This window comes from Sclerotinia sclerotiorum, genomic scaffold, assembly GCF_000146945.2.
Source record: "Sclerotinia sclerotiorum 1980 UF-70 scaffold_11 genomic scaffold, whole genome shotgun sequence".
Taxonomy (NCBI): Eukaryota; Fungi; Ascomycota; class Leotiomycetes; order Helotiales; family Sclerotiniaceae; genus Sclerotinia; species Sclerotinia sclerotiorum.
The window spans coordinates 901,184-918,660 of NW_001820825.1; the positions used below are offsets into that span (position 1 = coordinate 901,184).

At 39.5% G+C, this 17,477-nt stretch overlaps 8 protein-coding genes across 8 annotated transcripts; 4 read left to right on the forward strand and 4 right to left on the reverse strand.

The window, feature by feature from the left end:
* Positions 1 to 1,090, reverse strand: SS1G_08468 (predicted protein; the record flags this gene model as incomplete). The annotated part of the gene is made up of 2 exons (XM_001590678.1): positions 1 to 11; positions 175 to 1,090. The coding sequence occupies 2 exons, from the start codon at positions 1,088 to 1,090 to the stop codon at positions 1 to 3; spliced, it is 927 nt and encodes a 308-aa protein (XP_001590728.1).
* A 5,718-nt stretch (positions 1,091 to 6,808) lies between these two features.
* SS1G_08469 (hypothetical protein) lies at positions 6,809 to 9,007 on the forward strand (the record flags this gene model as incomplete). The annotated part of the gene is made up of 2 exons (XM_001590679.1): positions 6,809 to 6,818; positions 6,879 to 9,007. The coding sequence occupies 2 exons, from the start codon at positions 6,809 to 6,811 to the stop codon at positions 9,005 to 9,007; spliced, it is 2,139 nt and encodes a 712-aa protein (XP_001590729.1).
* Positions 9,008 to 9,610: 603 nt separating this feature from the next.
* SS1G_08470 (predicted protein) lies at positions 9,611 to 11,180 on the reverse strand (the record flags this gene model as incomplete). Its single annotated transcript, XM_001590680.1, has 2 exons — positions 9,611 to 10,768; positions 11,106 to 11,180. The coding sequence occupies 2 exons, from the start codon at positions 11,178 to 11,180 to the stop codon at positions 9,611 to 9,613; spliced, it is 1,233 nt and encodes a 410-aa protein (XP_001590730.1).
* A 996-nt stretch (positions 11,181 to 12,176) lies between these two features.
* SS1G_08471 (hypothetical protein) lies at positions 12,177 to 13,183 on the reverse strand (the record flags this gene model as incomplete). The annotated part of the gene is made up of 2 exons (XM_001590681.1): positions 12,177 to 12,991; positions 13,045 to 13,183. The coding sequence occupies 2 exons, from the start codon at positions 13,181 to 13,183 to the stop codon at positions 12,177 to 12,179; spliced, it is 954 nt and encodes a 317-aa protein (XP_001590731.1).
* A 243-nt stretch (positions 13,184 to 13,426) lies between these two features.
* On the forward strand, positions 13,427 to 13,543 carry SS1G_08472 (hypothetical protein; the record flags this gene model as incomplete). Its single annotated transcript, XM_001590682.1, has 1 exon — positions 13,427 to 13,543. The coding sequence occupies one exon, from the start codon at positions 13,427 to 13,429 to the stop codon at positions 13,541 to 13,543; it is 117 nt and encodes a 38-aa protein (XP_001590732.1).
* Positions 13,544 to 14,054: 511 nt separating this feature from the next.
* Positions 14,055 to 14,210, forward strand: SS1G_08473 (predicted protein; the record flags this gene model as incomplete). The annotated part of the gene is made up of 1 exon (XM_001590683.1): positions 14,055 to 14,210. One exon carries the CDS (start codon positions 14,055 to 14,057, stop codon positions 14,208 to 14,210), a length of 156 nt encoding a protein of 51 aa, XP_001590733.1.
* Positions 14,211 to 15,174: 964 nt separating this feature from the next.
* Positions 15,175 to 16,468, reverse strand: SS1G_08474 (hypothetical protein; the record flags this gene model as incomplete). The annotated part of the gene is made up of 2 exons (XM_001590684.1): positions 15,175 to 15,932; positions 16,018 to 16,468. The coding sequence occupies 2 exons, from the start codon at positions 16,466 to 16,468 to the stop codon at positions 15,175 to 15,177; spliced, it is 1,209 nt and encodes a 402-aa protein (XP_001590734.1).
* Positions 16,469 to 16,847: 379 nt separating this feature from the next.
* Positions 16,848 to 17,400, forward strand: SS1G_08475 (UDP-glucose 4-epimerase Gal10; the record flags this gene model as incomplete). Its single annotated transcript, XM_001590685.1, has 2 exons — positions 16,848 to 17,197; positions 17,295 to 17,400. 2 exons carry the CDS (start codon positions 16,848 to 16,850, stop codon positions 17,398 to 17,400), a joined length of 456 nt encoding a protein of 151 aa, XP_001590735.1.
* Positions 17,401 to 17,477: the final 77 nt, after the last annotated feature.

Consider the following 17,477-nt stretch of genomic DNA (forward strand, 5'->3'; position numbering starts at 1 on the left):
CTACTGTTCTTCTATCAGAATTAGATCTGCTGTCAGAAACAGTAGAACCTCGTTCAGAGAATTGATAGTCAGCTGGTACTACTGTTCTTCTATCAGAATTAGATCTCGAATCAGGATAGTTACTTCTGCCAGATGAATCTCCATGACGGTGCTTCCTATCCGACGACCTCTTACCACCCTCATCCACTTTTTTCAACTCAAATAGCCCCCCTTCATCATATTTAGAACCAAGCTTCATTTCTGCCATTCCTATGGGCTTACCATCCCCATCAAGCAGCAACGTATTACCCAAATCCCGTCCCGCCTTCCGTTCCATATGATCCATGACCGAATTGGCTACACTTCCCATACTAGAATGTCTGTTTTGTATCTCCTGTAAATCACGAGCATCAGGCATATAACGCGAGATTTCCGCTTTAGACATGTTGGATAATTCGCTTGGTGCGCGACTTGCAGCGGGATTGTAGATACTTTGAGAATTCCTACTGCTATTTCGAGATTCATGCGTCCGAGAGCTATAAGTGCTTTGACTCGCTTCACTTGGATTTGCGGATCTTCGATATCCGTTACTGGGGTCCGCGATGACGGTTCTATCTTCGGGGACAGTGGGTAGGTTTGGACGGATTGAGGGTGCTTCGCTGGTACCTTTTCGATGAGATGGTTTTTTAGTTGCTGACAGTGCTGTACTTGATCCGCTTCGAGATTTTTGGTCGGAAGAGCGAGATTTGGGTGGGCCACAGACACTAATACTTTGTGAGGGTGTTATGCTGGGGACTTCAGAAGGTGCACGAGAGGATTTTTTCGATAGGACTGAGCTGCTAGATGAGTGTCTATCCCTTTCTCGCTCTCTACTTCTATCTCTTCTCTCTCTATCTCTTCCCTCATCTCTGTTCCTTTCACGGTCTCTACTTCTATCTCTTCTCTCCCTATCCCTTCCCTGATCCTTATCCTTCTGTCTCGAATATTCCTTAGATCTCTGTTCAGAAGATATAGAAGCTCCAGATGTATTGGAAGCACTCGTACGCGTCGAACGCACCGTACGACTTGTATTTTTAGTGTATCTGGATTCGTTGTCTCTTTCACTTGACATTTTTGATTATTGATTTGGCTGTTATCGTGATGAGTTGTTCTAAAGTTTTCTTGGTTTTGGAATTGTGTACAGGTGTAGCTACCTAGCTATAGGCTGTGTTTAACCGTATGCGTGTGTGAGATGTCTGTTTCTTTCCTTGAGGTTAATTAATGAGAATGTTTTTGTGATCTTAATAATTAAGCGAGGATTTTGTAACTTTTGTAGTAAAGGGGGATTTTTTTAGAAATTGTATATTCCAGTTGGAATGGGTGGTGTAAATGATATAGGTTGGGTTTTGATGGTGAATGTTTATAATGATAATCTTAGTATAATCCGAACAATACATACATATCGACTCGATATTTAAATACTCAACCCGTTGGTCATTACATAAGTCGTATATCCATCCACATGTTAAAGTTAGACACCAGGGCCAACAAATGTAAGACTCTTGATATTTTTTATTGTAGGCCGATATCTAGGTAAATATACGTAGGTGCCTAGTGAGATCTTTCTTACCTAGTCTTAATATTATTATCTGATAATTTTATAAATTTATTTATTTTACTTGTATCTATTTAATTATCTAGTTATAATAGTTGGTAAATCTTCAGTTGACTTTTTAATATACTAGCACATAATATAATATAGTTAGTTAATCTATTAATATTAAATTTATTTTAGATTTATAAATAATTATAAATATAAATATATACTCTCTTGTAAAAAATAAATTTGTAAGAGTAATAGAACTTTCAGATATAAAAAGAGTTCTTGATATTGGATATTGGGAATCTGATATTTGATAATTATTTAATATAATATAAATAAATATAAGTGTAACGATACTGTACTGGAGGCAGCGGCTGCCTAAGGTTTCGTCTGGTTGGTAGTTGTGGGTTAAGGCTTTATCACTGGTCTTCACTTGGAAGTGAAGTCGTTACTAGATCAAGTAGAATGTAGGTTAACTAATTGATAACTAAGTTGAGCACGAAGCTCCTAAACTATGAAACTATCCTAACTATATACTCATCGTTTCCTTGAGTGCTAGCTACGCTAGCATATCACGTGATTTCATATTGGCCTCAGGACACTAATCTTGGGACAATTCGTCTCCTGGGATAATATAGCTCCTAGGATAATTGTCCTGGGACAAATATTATCCTAGGACATTCTATCCCAGGACGAATAACGTCCTAGGACACTTGTCCTAAGCCTACATGGTTGCCTAATCGTTTTGTCCTAGGATATTAATTATCCTGGGACATATTTTATCCTAGGACACTTGTCCTAGGATTCCTTATCGATAAGGACTCCCTCGGAAACAGCGGCCCAAACCGCCGTACTTGCTTTTATTGTATTATAATAATCGTGATTCGTGACAATAGCATTTATATGTAAATTTGAAAATCTTAAATGTCACACTCAAGAATACTGGGTAAAGTATCTTGTATTAGAAAATACTAAGCTAAGGAGAAAAGAAGAAGGAAAACAAGAGTAGCGAGTTTTCCTGTGATTAAATACAAACGGGGCATGCTACGTGACCCGGAGGTGTGAGGCGTCACATTAAAAATCTTTAATAATCTTTCAATAAAAATTACTAAAAATGAATTATAAAATTTTTTAAAATCTTCAAATCAAATTAAGTATAAAAGATTAGAACTTTGAATTTTAAATTATATAAAAAATCTTTTATTGATATTTTTAGATTTTATTGTGACGGAAATCCCTGCTTTCCTCCCACCCTTATTATATAAGAAACCTCAGGTACATTAACCATGTCCACACATGATACGATTACTCGGGATTAGTATACGATTTAGGTGACCTGAGGATCAGATCCGGACAAGTACTAGGTATCAATGGTTATCGGTAAAGTAAGATCATTGGAGGGATAAATATGACTTCTTTTTGCCTAGCCATTACGGCTAGGCCATTCATTTGTGTATATATAGAGTAGCTATCCCCATCTACAGGTGCTCTTCACCTGTAGATTCTAAGTTAAATACAATTGCTGGTCTATAAACACCCTTTTGGTCACATTTATAGAGATTAAAAATCAGAATATTTTGATTAATAGGATTTCTATATAAATTCTACACAAATTGAAAATCAAAATTTGAACATTCAAAATCTCAATCAATAAAATCGCAAAAAATCTAAAATTTTCATAATCTATTTATAATTATATAATTAATCTATAATTCAAATTTCATCAAATTCTATTGACTAACTGTAAAATTATTAATAATCAAAAATGATGATTTTTGGTGTAAAAGGGTGGCCCATATTAGGGGTGGCCCAAAAGTAGGGTACTAGACTTAAATGAATAAATAAATAAATAATGATGATGTCTAGTAGACGGATGAATAGGAATAGCTGGTGGAGTTTTGGTTTGGTGACTGGTATGAGCGGTTGAGGTTGAGGTTGAGGTTTGCTCGTGGGCTAGTAGACTAGGCAGATAGGTGTAGAATCTAGATTTTTATGTGTTGTTTGAGGTTGGAATTGGGGTGCTACGTATGTAAATGCCTAAGTTATAGGTATGGGTTAGTAGGTAGGATGGATGGATAAATGGATGGCCGGGTGTTATTAGGTTAATGGTCATTGGATTTATGACCTTAGTTCTATTTTAGGGGTTTGTGAAACTATCTTCGATTAATTAACGTGTGGTTAGGATGTGGTTATGGTTGGAAATTGGGGGGAAGGTTGCTTGATTGTTTGTATAATAGATAGATAGATAGGTAAGGTTTGGAAGTGTAAGGCTTACATTGTACGAGTTTAATGTACAGTATGATATAAGTTATATTCATGTATTTGAAGGAAAACAGTAAGAATCCGATATCTTCAACTCTTTATCCTTATTCTCACAGTATCAACTTGCTGCATTCGAAAGAGAGTGATTAGGATCCGGTATCTTGACTCCTTATCCTTATTTGCCTTCTAGTCAATGTGCTTGGTACGTTCGGAGGGCATTAGGGATCTAGTCCCTTCAAACTTTTATCCCTTTTCTCACAAAATCGACTTGCTACATTCTCAATTTCTCATTCTCTTTCAGGTAATTAATGAATAAGATATCGATTTCATCAACCTCCTGCCTCTATTCACAGAATAACCTCCCACTTCGTTCACCGACTCAAATTATAACAAATAAACAAATAGTCTCCAATCTCTTGACTTCTTCTGCAGTTAGGCTTGAACTTTTTTTTATTTTTTTTTCATTCGATCATTTACTAGATATCTCTTTAATATATCAGATCTGCTGATACCTACCTACCTCGTGTATTGTGAAGAGTATATTTCTCGGGAGATGAATGTAAGATTGAATAAGAAAGGCATTGTAACAAGTTTCTTCATAAATCTTCAAAAATTCTAACTATTGGAAGAAATCAAAGTAGTTTTAAATTATAATGTATCAAGACTTAGAAGGTTTTGTAGTTTTATAATATAAGATTAGAAGATTTAAAGTTAAATATTTACTTAATTAATCCCCAACTCTATCCAGACGGTAGCTAGTCGTCTATCGCTGCAGTCTATGGATTGCTTCTTAATTGCTAACCTTGTAGTCTGTCTATATACAGTTGTAAGCTTATGAATGAGTGGTAGGTAACTAAACCTAGACCTCGAGTATTCAGATGTAAGTCGTGATCTTCACGATGTGGATTGTAGTTAAGGTTATTCATTTATATACATATACATATGCCGGATTGCAGATTTTGTAGTAGGATCTTACAAATTCCTGTCCGGTAGCCGGGATAGTAGATTGTGATGATTGTAACGGAAGGAAAGAATATAAAATAATAAAATGTATATCTGGCATGATCCTTTGCTGACCGCTTGATGAGAGATCGATGTACAGAGTATAATAATATGGATTTGAAGTTTGGTTAAGGAATCTCGGGTCCAACCAAGGATGAAAGAGATAAGGCTTATATATATGTTTGACAGCATTGAGTTGGTAACCGTATCCAAAATCTAAATAAATACTCAAATTATACTCGTTGATGCAATAAGACTTACTCTTTTACTCACTTCAAAAATAAGAGGATTGGAATACGGATGTTTGATATCGATAGTGATAATAGATGATTTACCAACGCAATTCTCGGGATAACCTTATATATTTAAGAGTGAAGCCAAGTCGATCGCAATACAGTTAAATTGTAAGATATTAATTTAACCATTAAATACCTAGGTAGGTAATATATAGACAAAATAGACGGTCAGAAAGTCATGATCAAATTGAGAACATTCACCCCTCTGTTAACTTTCATCCGAAGCAAGAATCAAAGGTGCACGTTCGTCATATTACGCGGCTTTGGAGAGTGTTTCAACTGATGTTGTGTCAAGTGATTACTGTACCTGTACCTGTACTTGGCATATTGTATGAGATGCGGTCCACTTGTAAGGAAGAACCGTGATAGATCTGCATTTTATGATGGGGATAGGAAGGTTGGTATAATTGTATTGAGGGTGTATAAATATGTTACTCTATTGATTAGTAAATAAGTGTGTGAACGTATGATGATGTAGATGTGGATATATATATCCATGGGTTAAAGTAAGCATGAGACTGAACGGATGATCAAATAGTCAATCTATTTCAGTAGCTGTTTGCAACTTGTGCTTAGAGTTTCACCAAACTCGGTAGTCCGTAGAAAGAAAAACAATTACGTGGCTTCGTATTTATTTGAAGCAAGTAACAAAGGCCAGAGGAATATGAAGGAGAAGTGAGGTTAGTTATTATCGTATATGTAGGTAGGTAGGAAGGTTGCATGTATGTAAGATATTGCGTATGCTATGGGTTACTTGAGACGGATATTCCAATCAGAGGAAGAAGTGAATTCTTAGTCTTATCTTCAAAGTCCAGCCTCCAACCTCCAACCTCCCCTCCAAGGCGGGGTTTCTTCTTTCTTGAATGCAATCCGAACGGTACTGCATGCGCTTGAATTTGGATGAATGAGATTGGATGGATTGAATCATTAGATTACCTAGTTGGAATAAGTGAATTCCCCGTTTCCCCCGTGTGAAACTTTAGCTTGTGACTGGTATAAATATAGATTTCACATTTTATAATTCTTTGAGCCTTACTCACCATCACATCATTCTAAGGCATCAATCACTCGATTTGGTTAAGTGTGTTGATTTTCTTTGGATTGACCCAATGATATCCCATCTTTTTCCCATCTTTTTTCCCATCTTTCCCCCAAATAACCCCAAGCTTTTATGCAACTAAAGGGGCCCCCGATAAAGTTCTCGACCACCAAAAGTTCATCCATCCACCCAGTCCATCCACCATCCAGCCCATCCATCGATTCATCCATCAATCAATTTATCATTTCATTTCTTTTTCATTTCACTTCATATTAACTCCTACATTCGTTCATATCACCAACAAAACTTAATATCGTCGAAAGTATCGGTACCTTTGAATACCTTTACCCTACTTTGATTTCAATCATTGTCAATTGAAGACTAATTCGTTCTCTTCTTTTATCATTCATTGTCGTTATCCTACACCCCTTTCGCTCTTTTCAGGTTCCGATTAAGTTCGATCGAATGCATTCGTAATCTTAACCCTCGCGAAACATTGAAAAGATAAGGATTTGAAGAAACCACACCCTATCACCTTTTACCAACCCCAGAGAATACCCTTTCGTGAATTCATACCGTCAATTCAATTCACCTCATCTCTCCTCGTCTCACTACCTTTTCTCAATTTCAATCAACTTCAATCTCCTCATGGGTAAATGTAAAAATCCCTTCTGTTGGTTGTACTTACGAAAATCATCTGGCTAACAACTGCCAATAGGGCGATATGGTGTTATCCTGGACGCAGGCTCGTCGGGAACTCGAGTTCACATTTATAGATGGCTCAACAGTGCCAAAGCATTACAAAATCCCGATCCTATCACTCTACAAAGTTTACCCAAGTTAGAAACCAATAAGAAATGGACGAAAAAGATTAAACCAGGTGTATCTACATTTGGCGAAAGACCAACTGATGTTGGCCCCGAACATTTACAACAGCTCCTTGACCATGCTCTCGACATTGTCCCAAAAGATCAGATTTCCGATACACCAATCTTCTTAATGGCAACAGCTGGTATGCGATTACTTCCTCAAGTTCAACAAAATGTACTTCTATCCGAGATCTGCGACTTTGCACAAAAATATACAAAGTTTGATTTACCAGATTGTGGTTTACACATTCAAGTAATTCCTGGTGAAACAGAAGGACTTTATGGATGGATCGCCGCAAATTACCTACTTGGAGGTTTCGATACACCAGAAGAACATGCTCACGGCAAAGGACATCATACATATGGATTTTTAGATATGGGTGGAGCGTCGGCGCAAATTGCATTTGCTCCTAATGCTACTGAAGCCGAAAAACATGCCGATGACCTCAAATTATTACGAATGAGAACTATGAATGGACAACCTGCAGAATACAAGGTGTTTACCACAACTTGGTTGGGATTTGGTGTTAATCAAGCTAGGCAACGCTTCGTACAAAGTTTAATGGATGCCTCTTACACCAAGGATACCAAAGAATTGCTCGACCCATGTCTTCCGGCTGGCCTCAAAACGACCTTAAAAGGTGATATTATTGATGATTCAAAGAGATCAGGAAAGGATCCAATATTGTTAGGTACTGGACGATTCGATCAATGTTTAGCAGCGACCTACCCCTTATTAGATAAAGATGCCCCTTGTGCCGATCAACCTTGCTTGCTTCACGGCCAACATGTTCCAGCTATCGATTTTGATGTTAATCACTTCGTTGGAGTTTCTGAATATTGGCACACGACACACGAAGTTTTTGAAATGTCGCACAAAGATAAAGCATATGATTTCACGAAATATCAAGCTTTGGTCAAGGATTTTTGTAGTGAGGAATGGGATGATATTGAGAAGGGCGTTGAAAAGAAGAAATGGGGAAAGAAGGTAGATGCTAAGATTGCACAAGGAGTATGCTTTAAAGCTTCATGGTTAATCAACGTACTCCATGATGGAATTGGTGTTCCGAGAGTAGGATTAGAAAAACCTGGAGCGAATTATAACGCGACAAAGGAAATGATGCTTCACTCAAAGGGCAAAGGTTTCTTGGATCCATTTCAAGCAGTTGACAAGATTAATGGAGTTGAAGTTAGTTGGACATTAGGGAAGATGATATTATACGCATCCGGTCAAGTTCCTCCTGCAACTGAGGATGCTTTACCAGTTGGATTTGGTAGTAATACTTTGGGAGTTCCCACGGACTTTCAATTAGCTGGTTCGAATGCAAATCCTGTACCTCACGATGATGATGATTGGTCTGATGCAGCTGATGACCTTATCGAAAAGGCACATTCTCGATCAACTCCTGGCTTTCTATTATTTCTATTCATTTTAGCATTTCTTGCTTATTTATTCCGCAAGAGGGATAGAAGACTTCGATTGTATCGGGGTGTCAATACAGTTCTACGCCGAAATTTTCGACCAGGTAGTCCAAAGAAAGGGACTCGTAGTTTTTTCGGTGCAGGAAAATTATTTGGATCTCGAGGTACCACGAGCTATGAACGTGTGCTAGAAGATGGTGAAGCTGCTACCGAGTTTGAATTAGGTGGCGTTGACTCATCCGAAGAAAATGAGTATTCGGATGGAAGTGAAGGATCTCGAGTAGGACGTTCTTCAGGATTAGCTACACCAAAGTTAAATGTGGTCAATTTTGAAACAGCCAATTATTTTGACAACAATCCTCAAAATGGTCAAGGTGTTGGTCTTGGTTTAGGAAGTGGAGTGCCAGTTGCATGGAACAGAAGTGGTCTTGTTGTTAGGACAGAAAGTCGAGAAAGATTAGCTCCATCTTTAAATTCCTTGGGAGCTGGAAGAAGAAGTAGAACGGGTAGTCCAACGAGGAAAAGTCCTTTAATGACACCTTTTGAAGAGTCATGACATGAGAATTAGGGTGAATGTAGAAGGCGAGTGGAGAAACTATCATCATACCTATTTAATAGTATATTCTCTTTCAGCGAGGCGCTTTCACTTGGATTGGAAATGGAGTTAAGATGGTGTTGAAATGGCGTTGAAAATGGATAGGAGATGTTGAGCGACGGTTTAAGCTTGGGATGGCATGGCTTAACTTGTTGATATCAGGACTTATTACTTCTACCTACTTTTTGTACATATATTTTTCTTCTCCTTCTTCTTCTTCAGATACTCATGAAAGTTGAGTAGGCAATGCTGATGTATGGTATGTGAAGGGTAAAGTGCGAATAGATGGATCAATGAATGGATGAGCCGGAGATATCTTTGTACGTCAATCAATCAGTGGATCGGTCACATAGAGTATGAGTACTGTAGTATGATTTTGGGTATGAGAGAGCGTGTGTGGGGTTTTAATGTATGATGAATTCAGAGATGTTATTTTTATGTGATTGATTGGGTGTTTAAGATGATTCTTTTGACATTGAACTTTTAATGTGTATTTTTGATATTTGAAATTTGATATTTGTTTGCAGTGGTGTGTTGGTGTTGGAGATGGTGATATTAATCTGACTAAATATCGACGTAGCGACTGCGGTGATAAAAGGGATAGATGATGGAGGAAGTGGATAAGGGTATGTTTCTACCCTGATTAACGGTTTGGTTGGTGCTGGTTTGGGGTTTTCTGCGTTTTGCTAGGGGTTTTTGGTCTTCGGAGTCGGAGTCGGATTCGGTGTTGGAATCGGAGTTGGAGTCGGAGGAGTTAAGGTCGGGGTCGGGATCTTCATGGGTGTGGTAGTTGTTATTTTTGGTTTTGTTGTGGTTTTGGTGTGGTGGTGATGTGGTGGAGGGGTACGATGGGGAAGTGGATGATGAGGAAGATGAGAATGAAGAACGAGGTTCGAGTTTTGGTTTTATAGCCGGTGAGAGTGAGAGTGAGAGGGTTTGAGCTCGAGTGAGGTTGTTGATGTTGTAATTGGGATTGGGATTGAGATTGGGTTCGAGGGTATTGATATTGGGATTGGTATCGGTGGTGGTTTGTGGGGTGCGGGTTCTGTGAGCGTTGTATCTGTGAGGAGAGAGAGGGGGGGAGGAAAAATGTATATGAGGAGGAGGATGAGGAGAATGGTGATGATAATGGTCGATTTGAGGGTATGTGGAGAAAGTTTCTGGGGAGAAAAATTGTGTAGAGGTGGGATGGTTTGGGATGGGTGGAAGGGGTGAGGATGGGATGCTTTTACGTTTCGGTATCTGTCCTTTCGACTCATGTATGTAGATATTTGCGTTTGTATCGAAGTCCTCGTCCTCTCTTTTCCTCTTCGTACTTCTTTTCTCCACACTAGAAGGTAGACAGATTTGCACTTGTGTTTTTATCCTTGCTCCTGCTCCTGCTCTTATTCCTACTGCTTCAGCCTCTTCCTCTTCCTCCTTCACTCTCACTCTTCCCCCATTCTCTCCTTCGTCCACTTTCACCTTATCTTCTTCCTTCTTTATCTCCTTCATCCCCTTTTTCGCCCTCTTCTTCCTACCGCCAACACTTCTCTCGCTTGCACCTTCATTCCTACCCTTCTCATCCCCATTTCTGCTTACCCTCCCACCCACAGCACCGAAATTAACCCCGCCAATCGATCCAATAACCCCCTTTTCAATTTGTCGTTTAAGTCTCGTGTAACGCATACGTGCAGCGGGAGGTTTGAGATTTGTTGTTTGACCTACGGAGGAAAAATCTATCTGTGTGTGTGGGCGGTTGTTAGAGGTTAGAGGACGTGAGAGGGGGTGGAAGGGGGGTTTGGATGTGGGTGGTTGGAGCTGGAGGGGGGAAAGGGGGGGAAGAATGGATTGGTAGGGGAAGGGAATGGTTTTCAGGTTATGGAGTTCTTCTCTGGTTACTCTCCGGGGAAGGTTGTTTGGCGGGGCAAAAAGGAGGGAAGATGCAGATGCGAAGTTAAGCAAAGACAGACATACATCATCAAAAAGCTCCTACAAAGAAGAGTCAAATAGGAAAAGAGCACAGGAAATCAAAACAAGTCAAACTAATAAAATCTGCCTGAAGAAACTCTCTACTCACAGATTTCATATCCGATTTCTGGAGACAAATATACAAGAAGACGAGATTTTGATCGAGTTGAATTTTCGAAGGCATTTTTGCTGGTTTTTTCTTCTGGTTTACTTCGTAATTCTGCTTTTTGATTTTGGTGAGTTTGTGATTTCTTGATGGTTTTATGGGGATTGAGATGGAGAGGTGTAATGTTGAAGAGTGAGGGCTGGAGAGTGGTTGGATTAGATCGGATTGGATAGTAGTGTTATGTACGAGGAAAGTAGTAATCAATAAAGCAACCTCAATATCCCTAAATACCAAAAGTCAGGCAGATATGGATAAAAGTTGGCTGGGGATATTGGAAGTTTAATCTTTTATATAGATGAGATGATGAAAGCGAACTGTGGGTACATGAATGAAATGAACGAGTTTGGGGATGTTTTTTTGTTTGTTTTAGGGGGATTAGTTGTGTATTGTTATTGGGGTGAAGGATGGATGGTGTGTAGGTTTGTATATAGATTTGTGTGTAGGATTGAACGTAGATTTTATTGTTGTGATGTTGCTCTTTTTCCATATGATATAGAAGGCAGTTGTTTTTTAGAGATGTTTTTAAAGGATATGATTAAAGGGCTTTATTATGTATTAGGTTGGTCTTTGAAAGTTATATGATTGAGTTGAGGTTCTGGTTGTGCTCTTTGAATTGTTATTCTTGTGGATGGTTAAATGGATTGGGGGCTTGGTTTGTGAAATATGATATTGAGCTTTAGTGAGAATTTTTAAAATGCTGTTCGATGCATCTATACATGCATATAACAACAGATGAGGCAATGCAAAACTTATAACAAGAAGATCATCATGCACAAAAGGCGTTAGGAAGAATGTACATCAAATGATGATATATTGTTCTGATTCTGATTGTCCCACATAGATATCGAAGTCTAACTTCGAAATATCACGAGAAACTCCTCCCTTTCATGCAATAAGGTCCTTTCCTTCAACGCCTTAAATCATCCTGAGTCAATGTTGACCATTCATTACTCTCTTTTCTAATCCCTAAGAACTCCTGTTTCAAATACCCGAGAAAGAATCAAAAGCTTGGTATCATCGTCTGAATTTGATATCTGCAGTTTCCTTTAAAGCTCCAATGAGAACTCGATGTGCTCCTAAAGCTGCTTGTACCGCATTCTCCGTAAGCTCTTCGTAAGATGGATCATCATTGTTAGACTCAGTTGAGTGCCCAATATCTCCTTTTACCCAAAGATCTGTGATTTCATCTCGAGCAGGAAGATATGCCACAATACATGCTGCTAGAATCTCCTTATGCTCAGATGGTACTGGATCCAAGACTAGTGAAGTAGAATCCTCTTGCTCTGAATTGGCAGGTGAACGTACTAATGCGGCAACTCCACCAGAAACAACATCAACGCAATCAATTCCAGCATCTGCAATAGCTGCAGAAGCAACAGTTATACAACCACTGAGTACACTCATCATACCCCATCCACCTGCAGTCGATGAACCAAAAGATTTGTCATCACCCCACCAATGATCCTCCTCTCCTTCAAGAATCGTAATATTAATCTCAACTCCACTCTTGGGCCATCTATCACCGATAATTACTCCTCTCAAAGCAGTTTCCAAATGTACTCCAAGATCCCTTTCACTCGTATCTCTAATATATCCACGTCTTCTTCTGGATGCAAATGGCGCATATTTAACATGAGTCTGTAGAATCATATGTGGTGAGAATGCAGCGGATTTAGATAATGGTCGAGGTCCATGAACGGTACATGTAAGTTTGAGACCAGAAGTAGAGAGGGAAGCAAGGCCTGGAGCAGATTGATTTGAAGGCTGTGATGGTTCAAGTTCGAGATATGCAGATCCTGAAGCTGATGGTGTAACGCCGGTCTTCAAAACTGTTATATCGTAAGTTTGTGATTCAATCGTAAGTAGATTTATGTATACGTACAAATTTTCCTTAGAACATTAGGTTGTCTATTTCTTGAAGGTCGTTCTGGGCGATTCTTTGAATCTTTGGCAAGATACTTTGAGAATATCGGTGCATGTGTTCCACCTGGTGGACCATTTATTCTCCTTCGATCTGACATGATGACTGAATATATGAAATTGATCAATTCAATTCATCTATCTTCTTTCAGTTAATCGCACAGCTTTCGATTTCCATATGCGATGATATGGTATCAACTTTTTTGCTGGGAACCTCGGATAAATAGATGGTCCGATTTATCCTTGCAGATCTTTTTAGCGCGGTTGAAGACATTAAATTTTCTCGCAACTCGATAAGATTTTCTCTTTCATACAACAATTTATTTTTCAGATTTGGTATTGAGATGTTGAGAATTCCCTTTTTCCAACATCTCAAACCTCATCAATTGCTTCACAAGCAATATACAGCATTGTCTGGTAGAATGGTAACAATGGGACAGAAGTACCGAACTTCACATTAACATTTCATCGCAGCTGGACTGTTTGCTCTTGATTAACTTGGTACGTTCTTATACCCTTTTCATTCATATCCTCATGGCCCGGATTCAATCTACACACCTTAGTTCTCGGCGATCTCCTGAGCCACGAACAAACATGCATCACCATATGAGCCATTATTGATGCTCGTATTTCAATTAGAAATATTTTACCTTTTCAATTGCTAACAATTGCCTAAGATAGATCACAATTGCTTTGGAATTTCACACAACCACATTACATGGCAGTTTATTGCGCTTGGGATATCAAATTGTAAGTTCAACTGTCCCTCTACTACCACTGTTCACCCCGTCTTTATATGATGAAAAAAATAATTATCAGTTCTGCTTCTGAACATTCATGTTGATAACCAAAATACCAAACTTTTCTGATCTCAAAGACATTACCTTATTTTTGCTTCCATTTTATCAGCATTACAAGAGCTAATTGTCAATTCAGTCATCACAGAATTTATCCCATTCTTCCAAGTTCAAAATGCCACCAATAATAGGTACGGTATACTTTATACTACTTCACCACTTCCTCGTTATGATGATAACAGCTTATCCATTCCATGAATGCTCATCGACCGAATCCTACTCCCGCACCGGACTGAGCCTCAAAGCTTGGGATGATAGGTTGTGGAGCTAGGGTTTCAGTGCTTCAAAGATTTGTCTTGCGTCTTGTAATTCAAGTCTTTGTCGCCGGTCGAAGTGCTTGATTTAAACGGCTTACTGAAAAATCTTGGAAATTCATATTCAGCATTAAACATCATTATTAGTTCTATGCTAATTGGTGAGTGCTATTAGGTACATGTGAGTTTTCGACTTGAAATATTTAGGAAGTCGAGAGTGTTGCAGTATTTTGGTACGAATAGTACTTGCAGGCAGGTCTGTGTTCTAGTAGGCCATTTCATGGTTGGAGCGTGGACTCTAGCATATCATCATGGGCCCGTTCAGATAGTCATAATATAAGATATTCTTCACTTGCAATTGTTACTTGTTGCCAGCATGATTGGTGTGATCTTGTGTGTATAATTACCTAGTAGACGACTTGTAGAGCACTTTCTTTGGGTGCTATTTTCCATTCAGACTTTTAGGAGAATTGTCTCATTAGTCAGCATGGCCTTTACTTTCAGAGATGAGCAATCATCTCATAAGAGGCACCGCAGCATTGAATGTCGGGAGCCACGGATGAGGTAATTCTACAGCAACATCTCAGTTCACAATGCCGGCACTTTGGCCCTTGATACTGGTCATGTCAATTGGCATTACGCTATTCATTGGCATGTGATATTGTCCCATCGTGCCCAAATCATGACAGTTACTAACGAGAGTCATAGCTTGGATGATACTTACATCATGTCTCGGTGAAGGGGCTCGTCGTCGTATCTCGGGCATGTCATATAATCCTCGAGAAGCCATATTTGACAGTAATTACATGGGAGCCATCACATCCAATGGACAAGGAGCCTGGAATCAATTCGAGATGGAAAATATGTTGGGAGATCATATTCAGCATTCTGATTCTGAGTAATATTTTTCCATCCGTCTAAACGCCTGGATATCTATGCTTTATACAATATCCGCCCATACCTTTTGGGGGATTTATCTATCTAGAATTCTATGTCGACTTTAGTGGCTTTTCCGCCTTTTCCATCGATATCGATTCCTCCTTTTTGTTCTTCACCTTCGTCTTCAACGGGTGGTAAACTATATGGTTTAATAACAAGTCCCTTCCTCCTACTTAAAGAAAATGCCAAATCGTCTCCAGCAAATCCGGCGCTTCCGCCGCCCTTCTCGTGGAATATCGGTAAGCGGTGGATTTTTAACATTCCTTGTGGAGGTTCTTCTTGAGCGGGATTAGAGGAGCTGGTGGGAGCGGCTTTAGGAATGATGGCTATGGAAGGAAAGGGGGCGATTTCGAGGACGCCGTCGCTGAGGAGTTCGATCCATTTTGTGAGTGCAGTGGTGCGAGGGTGAAGGGGGAGGGGGAGGGTAAGTATGAGGGATAATCTGGTTGGATATTGACGAAGAAGGGCTCGTAGAGCATGGAGAAAGGGAAGGATGTGGTAAGGAAGGGAAGCGTGAGAGGGGTAGAGGGCGGGTGACAGAAGGGAGGGAATTATGATGCGGTGAATAGATGTAGAAGGCGTTCGGGCGAGTTGTGTTGAGAGATGTTGGAGGAGTGGAGTAAAAGGAGATTTTGTTTGACTCGTTGTATCTGCGAAATCAAAGTCTGGTCTGAGAATCGTAGGAATGAAGTGCATCTGCGTCGACGATGGAGGAATTAATCTTTTACTAAGGTCGAAATCGTGGCAAAATATTGAAGGTGGATCTGACGAGTTTGTACTCGATTGCACTGCATTCCTCTCTACACAACAACGGTATTAGCTTTCGCATTTCAATATTAAATTCATCTATGAATCCATCAAACATATATACAAAGGACCACCCACCTCTCGCACCACTTGCGCCAAATTCTCCCAATCTCTCATATCTCCAGGCAATCTTCATCTTATCATCTGCCGCCTTACTATCCACATCCTTCTTCGAAGACGATCCTTCCGCAACACCCAAACCCGGTAATTCTCTTCCCCATCCTTGATGCATGCCCAAGATATGAATATGATGTCCTTGAAGCACACCCTCCGCCGCAAAATATTTCAACAACGTGCCACCGAAATCCGTAGTTCCACTCTCTTCAAGTAGTAAAGATGTGCCAAGTGGGAGTCCTGCATGACCGGCTAGTACAGAATCGAGAGAACGGATACCTGTAGATGTAGTTGGACGACCATCGAGTGGTGATGGACGAATACCTGGAATTGGAATTACTTTTTCTGGGATAGGAGTCTGCGAGGTTTGAATTCCGGGTTGTGCGATTGCTAAGTTGCGTTTTCGAAAAGCCATTTTTGTGGAAAATGTGTGGTGATAATTATGACGAGGGAGGAATAATTATTATTCTGTCGCGGGGTATTTCATATCCCACTAAAAGTGAGCTAGTTAGAACTTCCACAATAATTTTGCGCCGGAGTTTTGTTCGGCCGATCTCCGATTCATTTTGATGTTTTTGGGATTGGAATATTTTGCGAAAGACAAAGCTTTCTTTTCATACCTACTTGCAGCAAAGCCATTTATACACCACTGTCAAGCATTATAAACGTGAAGTCTACAGGACTGTCTTTCGATACTTCGACTATCTTGCACCGAATCAACACAAATATCTTGGAGATTCTTGACTTCGAATACTTCCATCACCTATTCTATTACCACCAATATCTAATCAAAAATGTCGGGTACCGCGGACGCGCAACTCTTCGATGAGCACTTCACTGTCAATGAATTGGACCATAAGAAATATGTACGAGTAGGACGTATCAAGGCCACTTCCACTGTCGATCATTCTGTTTCTATGCTCCTCGATATCAATACCGAGCTATACCCATTAGCCGTTGGCGACAACATTCGCGTTGTGCTTGCGACATCTCTTAATCTGGATGGTACAAAGGATGATGGAAAGGGATGGAGAGATGCTAATAGGATGGGATTGGGCGGTGAAGCTACGCTCGCAGATATGTTTGATTATGTTTGTCATGGGAAGATTTATAAGTTTGAGGATCAAGAGAATAGTGATCTTATGTAGGTTTTTTTCTTGAATGATTGGAATTGCCTGATTGCTTGCCATTTGGCTATGCTATCTAAATTCTATGAATTGATTGACTAATTTCTGATATAGTAAGGCATATATCTCCTTCGGTGGTTTGTTGATGGGTTTGGAGGGTCCCTATAAGAAGCTCACACCCTTACGAGTCGACTATGTTTATCTTCTCATTAAGAAATAGATGAAAGATCTGGGGAACCGAAAACAATAGAAGAAAGGACCTGCTTTCTATGACGTGGTGAAATCTTTGAAAAATCT